Source organism: Schistocerca gregaria, chromosome X (genome assembly GCF_023897955.1).
Source record: "Schistocerca gregaria isolate iqSchGreg1 chromosome X, iqSchGreg1.2, whole genome shotgun sequence".
Classification (NCBI taxonomy): domain Eukaryota; kingdom Metazoa; phylum Arthropoda; class Insecta; order Orthoptera; family Acrididae; genus Schistocerca; species Schistocerca gregaria.
The window spans coordinates 566,859,063-566,866,354 of NC_064931.1; the positions used below are offsets into that span (position 1 = coordinate 566,859,063).

Below are 7,292 nucleotides of genomic sequence, written 5' to 3' on the forward strand. Positions count from 1 at the left end.
AGTTCGGATACCTAAGTTATTTAAATATAAAATTCATTAAATATTTGTCAATTAACACATATAATTGTCATTTTTATGAAACATGCTCGTCTTCTTACTTCTAAATATATAGTGCAAACAAAAACTCTTAATTAGCCAAAAGATTATGTAATTTAAAGAAACACGAATTATTTTTTCTATTCTTTTTGTATTTTATGCTTCACGTAAATGCCCTTTAGAACAAGTATCTTCGTTTAAAAATGTGATTCCGTCAGGATTCAAACCCAGCACCCCTCCCACACCCGCATCCCCACTTCACATGTCCATTCCAGCACATAGCCACGCTACTTATCGAAAGAACGGCCCCTTAGTTTAGCATATTAAAAATGGTCGGAAAACTTCAAAGTCGATTTCTGAGAGTTGCGTCGAACTACTTTGGAAGGGGTATGTTTGAGTTCTGATGTAGCCTTGAGTTCTGAACCTCACGTACTACAAATATAAACTATTACAAAAGAGCGATTCCATGTGCTACCCTCGTTAGTCCTCGTGAAACGCTGTTGTATAAATTCAGAAAACCTATATTCAAGCAAGACTTTTCGCTGCCACCATCGTGTATTTTGCTACAGATCGTGAGAATAATATGGGGACGTGATGAAATATTATGTCTCCGAATCTTATATGTGGAAACTCTTGAAGCATTTAAAATAAAACACGTTTTTATTCTTCATGTCTAAATATTTGCCGCTGTCTGCCGCTAGAGGGGTCCAAATTGTAACATGCAACATGGCGGTGAGTAATTTAACTATGTCAGTGCGTGAGGTAAAAAGTACTGAACTCGAGCTCTTCATATTCGTAGAGATCGTCCACACATGGAGCACCCTCTCCTTCCGCATGATAACGCTACACACGAGTGCTGCGACATCTGCAACAATCCGACGCCTTGATTTCATTGTCCTCGATTATCCTCTACCCAGAGCCGACTTGGCACCATTCGATTTTCATTCGTTTCCAGAACTTAAAGAACACCTTCGAGGAGTTCACTCTGACAAAGATGATGTGGTGCAAGTAGAGGTGGCGCTGTGGCTTCGTGAATAATGTCGAACATTCTACACTGACTGTAATACACAAACTGTTCTCTCGTTGGCAGAGATGCGTCCGTTGCCAGGGTGACTATGTTGAGAAATAAATATGTAGACGCCAAGAATAAAGATCGTTTTATTTACAAACATTAAGAAGTTTCCCATTAAAAAATCGGAGACGCTACTTTTCAACAGGCCTTCGTATGTGAGAAATTAGAGCCTGTACAAAAGCATAGAAAATCCATTTTATTGTTATACAATGTTCCCTCTACTATGCACGGTTCAGCGGCTTGCCGACTGAATACGTTGCTAAGGACCTACAACTGCAGGTGGAATACAGAGAAACGATAATCGTTGGTGTACCATTCTACAGGCGGATCCGATAACAATGATATGATAAAGACTGTCATACCAGTAAACTATTACTAATATTTATAAAACCAAAAACCAGCACTGAAATGATTCCTATTACCTATTTTAATTAGAAGATACATTTCTTAAAATTTAAATAAATTACTTCCACTTTTAGTAACAGAATTGCCATGTAAACCAAAGCCGGTCTCTCAGGCCGAGCGGTTCTAGGCGCTTCAGTCTGGATCCGCACGACAGCTACGGTTGCAGGTTCGAATCCTGCCTCGGGCATGGATGTGTGTGATGTCCTTGGGCTAGTTAGGTTTCAGTTCTAGGGGACTGATGACCTCAGATGTTAAGTCCCATAGTGCTCAGAGCCATTTGAACCATTTTTTTGTAAACCAAATAAGACTATAACAGTGATATACCTTTGTCTCTTATGCACTTCATAATCTCTGCTGTACGAGCTAACATCTTTGCTTTGTATGCACTTAAAAATGTTATTGTGCTGCATCTCGGTACCATACAATGAATATTTTAACGGCCACTCGCTACTACAGTATTTGACCACTACCGCAATACGCCACCTAAGTCTTTTTCACTGGCTGCCAAAATCATATTGTATGTGCCACAACTGCATTTCAAAATTTAAATACTGAAGTGATACAGCTGATGATGGGAGCGTGGTAGACATATTGAAAGGGCGATTATCCGCACATTATTAACCAGTTGTAGGCTCTGCATCTACAAAGGAACCTGTTATGGACGAAATGATGTTTAGAAACTTGTAGACGTGCGCTCGTCATCGCCGCGGTGAGTGAATACATGCCTTTTTTATTCAGTACAGCTGACGGCAGGTAGTACGATATCCCGACTGCTTAGTAATAATCCTTCCATTGTGTATAAAGACGCTTCTGGCTGACAACTGCTTCCTAAAATTCACGTATATCTCCAAATCATTGATAAGACTCACAGATGATATTTCTACCCTCGGTGAAACTCATGAGGAATTACAGAACCTGTTGAATGGAATGAACGTTCTAAGCACAGTATATGGACTGAGAGTAATCCGAAGGAAGACGAAAATGATGGGGAGTAGCATATGTAAGATTAGCGATGTGTATAACAATAAAATAGGAGGCGACAAAGTAGATGAAGTGAAGAAATTCTACAGCCTTGAAAGCAACGTGACACATGACGGATGAAGCACGGAGGATCTAAAAGGTAGACAACCAAATACAAAGAGAACATTCCTGGCCTTAATTTGACGAAGAGATTTCTGAGAATGTACGTGTGGAACACACATAATCCGGAAGTGAGTCATGGACTGTAGGAGAAATGGAAAAGGTGGGAATCGAAGCGTTTAAAAGGTAGTGTTATAAAAGGATTTTGAACAGTAGGTGGACTGGTAATATAACAAATGAGAAGGTTCTCCGCAAACTCGGCGACAAAGGAATATGTGGAAGGCACTGAGAAGTGGTAACAGGGTATTAGGACATATATTAAGACAAGCGGGAGTGAATTCTGTGTCACTAGAGAGAGTTTTAGGGCGAATAAATAATTGAGCACATTAGGTGTAAGTGCTACTCTGAGACTAAGAGTTTGCCACAGCAGTGGATCCGTAGAGGGACGCGTTAAAATAGTAAGAAGACAAATAGAAAAAAAAATCAGCTCATCATCTTGTCTGAAGCTTCTATACAACGGTTACAGTAAGACTTCAAGGAAGAGAACATGTCTTTGTTGGAAACAGCAAAATTTCATACACAACCTGCTGATATACATGAACCGCATGGTGCGCGTACGTTCCCACAACGTTATTTGGAAGAACAAGATTAGAACCTTAACGCTGCGTTGACAGGGCGGTCGTTAGATACAGATCGCTAACTTAGGTGGAGAAGAATGGGAGGATGTGGTCGGCCACAGCCATACCACAGGAGCCATCTTGATAATCATCTCTAGTAATTCTAAAGAAATGACAGAAACCTAAATAACGATCGCATCTCTGTGATTTAAATCCAGGGTCTTAATTCGTGAGATATCTTGCTCGGTGAACAGTTGACAAGAGCAAAATTATACAAACTCTTGGTCCTTTTCATCTACATCTACGTCTACATGGGCCTCTGGAGGCAGTTCATTGAACCACCTTTGCACTAATTCTTTATTATCCCACGCAACAAGAACTAGTTAGTATTCAAAAAGTCACGGAGAAACACAGTTTCGCCGTGGGGCTTCTATCCCTTCTCTGAGTCTCATCTGGTATCAATAACGATAGGTTTTACAAGGAAAGCTATGGGAATTCGTCGACCCGGTGTTACCCCTTTCGAGTATGTATCTACCATGGCATCGAATGAATGATACCGGTGCGACTTTCTACAAGCAATGTGTCGAGACTTACTTTTGTTCTGTGAATTAGTGACCACGTACTTCAAAATATGCTTGTTCATTCTAGCTCTGTACTATCACACTGTACTATTCTGCTTTTCGTACTTTACGTTCATCTCAATTTTTTTTTCTGAAATCACACTCGATTAGTAGATGTGTGTATGTGTGTGTGTGTTGTGTGTGTGTGAGAGAGAGAGAGAGAGAGAGAGAGAGAGGGAGAGAGAGTCTCCGTAAGCATGTATCTGAATTATCAGTCACTGTTTCAGTTTCTTAATGATACAAATTTTTCATTGTGAAGTCACTGGATGGCCACAGTCTGCACCACTTTGATGAAGGAAACGGTCATTCATCAGTAGCTGTCCGTATAGCCAAATACTATGTCATTGCGCAGAGCCATGAAAACATGAGCCACAGGAAACTAAAATGACATTGTTCTCATTCGCAACTATGTAAAGCCCCACACGGATCGCTCCAGAGCGTTCGATGAAAGATACGGGAACAGGCGGCCGATTGGCTCGATATTTGACCTTGAGATTATCACCTGTTCGGTAGTTTGAAAGAACACCTGCGTAAGCGGCAATATGTCTGTGCCGTACTGGTGCAAACCGTGGTCCTGGAAAACGATGTCTCCTCATCAGATAGTCGGAAAAGTATTATAGTAGAAAGCTGCGAGGCCTCGTTATAGGGATCGAGTGATTCTGTCTAATACTAAGCCGTAGCGGTATTGTCGTACAGACCGCGCCTCGGTTACATTAGGCAGGTTGAAGTGGATGTACGCTGCAATAGTTACGCGTACATGAAAAGGCTTGTACGAGATAGACTATCGTGTAGAGCTCTATGAAAAAAATGTCGGATTGCAACAATAACAACACTGTAAGGTACTGACAAAACCAACGAACTTCTTCTTTCCTGGAAATATCAAACTTCACATACCTTCTTGAATATGCCTCCTATTTGGTCATTAAGGCCGATTCCGAGACTTAAGGTACTAGCGTATATATTAAATCGATCGCGTGTAGTGCTATTCTTCCCAGAAGTAAAATGTGTCAACCTCAGACTAACCTCAACGGTAGTATTCCCAGTATTAACGAGGCCTTTCAGATGTGTATGTGGAGCGCTCGGGGGATTATCAGTGTTTTATGCTTTGTCTTCCGCTCTGTCGGGACTGGTACAAGCCGCATCGGCATACGGTTTAAAGCAGTTATTACTGATTGCTGTTCTCTCTTTTCACTGTCGAAAATTTTTCCTCTTTTTAAATGTATATTTGTTTAGGTAATTAAACTGAGAAAAAATCGCATATAATTGCTCATAATTTGATATTAGTAAACTGTAATTGATTAGAATTACGGCGCCGAAAGTTTTTCGGTAGTATAGTAGTTCGAGTACAAAGAAATTATCCGTTGTGTATTTTTATAAATCTATATAATAATTACATTCTTAAAATACAGAGAATTACCGGCCCTCAGATGAAAATTTTGTAATTTAAATACGCATCTAAAGTAAACTAGTATGCAAGCATGAAATATTATAATTAATTATAGTGTGTTTAGTCCAGTTTAATTAAAATGCTCTTTTCAGATTCATATGTTTAGTTGTTTTTAATTTTTGCTTTCCATTTAAGATTAGTTTTACGACACAAAGAATAGATCGTGCCGTTCTCGAATAAATCGTAACGGCTTTTGCTTGGTGTGATTTTGAATACTTAAATCCTGTTAGCTGGACCTGAATTCGAACGCGGCGATTGGGTTCTCCTTGCTGTATATGCACGTACTTCATGCCATTTAGAATCAAAACCATTTTCTGTGAAGATCATGGAATGTGATATTGACACAACGTGGAAATGTTTCTGATGTTTCGAGTATAGCCTTGATTGATCATTACGCTCTTTCAAATGGAAATAAAGTAGCATTATTTACATATAATCAAACGGTGAATTATTACATTACAGCAGATAGCTCTTTTTTGTGGGGGAGGGGGCGGGCAATACAGCCTCGGTAAATTCAGAGAAAGACATCTCTTTCGAACAGCTCTTTGTTTAAAATAAGTAATTTACTTCGTTAAATAAAACAAAATTTCTCTGAGATTGGATTAGAAGATTTAACTCCTGTAAATTAATGATATAACCGCATAGCTTGTTGCTCTCGCGTTGTCGAAAGTACAAAACAAAGTTGCTGCTGCAGGAAAGTCTCTCTCAGCATCTCGGGAAAGGTCGAATGCTGTCACGTGGTGACAATGCCATAAGCGACAGTACCGAAGTAGCCCGAAACAACGCAACTCTGCCAACTACGATTTAATTCCTGCGCGCAGACGCGACACAACAAATGACCGTCGCTGACTCACCTGGCCGGGATACGGGTGGTGCCATCTCTTAGCTCCGTGGGCGAGCTACGCACGGCAGTGGCGGCGGCCGCTGAGACCGGCGGCTGAGGCGCGGCAGCGTTGCCAGGTCTGGGCGGGCCTCTGTAGCACGGCGACGACATTCCAGCAATCAGGTCACGCCGCCCATCGCTAGCCACTAATCACCTGCTCACACTGACACGGCTCCACGCACACGAGCAATGACTGCTGTCCCCGCAGCAGGTCGGTCGCCAGCGGCGTTGCGCGCGGCGGAGCGCAATGCCGGCGAACCCTGGCAGAGCTACCGGACAGCGGCGGTCGCTGCCAGCTGCTTCGCCGTAACCGTCTCGCTGACAGCACAAAGCGGTGCGTGCACTGACTCTGCGTTCCCGCTGGGACGGACGCGCGCGGGTTGTTGTCGAGCTCGCGACCGGCCACCGACTGACAGGTGGCCGGGAGGTACCCAAGGACCCCGCGCCTTCCTCCGTAAGGATCCCCACCTTGTGACACCAACACGCTACGTTGCCAACTCCACGCGTAAGTGCTCCCCACCCTCGTCCACGCACTGCCTGCTGCCACTGACGCCGCCTCCCCCGCCCCCCACCAAAGCGCCCGACGTGTGCCCACCACTCCCGCCTTCCCCCCCCCCCCCCCCCCCCCACCTTTACGCATGAGCATCAAACGCACGCTTCTACCCCTGCGTTTACCTCACGTCAGAGGTATAATGGATTTGCTGTAGCACGGGATATTTCACGGCTACGCATAAAATACCAGTTAAATTATCCTTAATAATATATTCTGCATTCTGTCAGTAAAATGCGTCTAATATTTATTTCTATGTAACACAAATTAGCAAAGAGAAAATCTGCGAAACAGAGCTCCTTGGATTCTGTTGTCGACAACGGAAACGTTTTAAAACTACATTGGTTCAGTGGCCTCCGTAATATAGAACGTGATTATGTCATCGCATTGTCACACTACTGGATCGAGTATGACACTGACATTGTTCAAACTAAACGTGAATTAAACTTAGGTGTTTTTATCTTCGCAGATAAAATAAACAGAAACGAAAAAAAAGAAAAATCCTTGTACGAGTTAGAACCAGAGAGCAATTCTACGACGCAGCACAGAATTGCATATACCTGTTACACTATTTGATATAAG

At 42.4% G+C, this 7,292-nt stretch overlaps 1 protein-coding gene across 1 annotated transcript in view; it reads right to left on the reverse strand.

The window, feature by feature from the left end:
• LOC126298201 (transcription initiation factor TFIID subunit 4-like) overlaps positions 1-6,618 on the reverse strand; it is a 264,685-nt gene extending 258,067 nt beyond the window's left edge. Inside the window, exon 1 of the mRNA XM_049989507.1 lies at positions 6,132-6,618. Within this exon, the coding sequence (XP_049845464.1) occupies positions 6,132-6,271 (140 nt within the window). The 5' untranslated portion in view covers positions 6,272-6,618. The remainder of the gene's footprint in view (positions 1-6,131) is intronic.
• Positions 6,619-7,292: the final 674 nt, after the last annotated feature.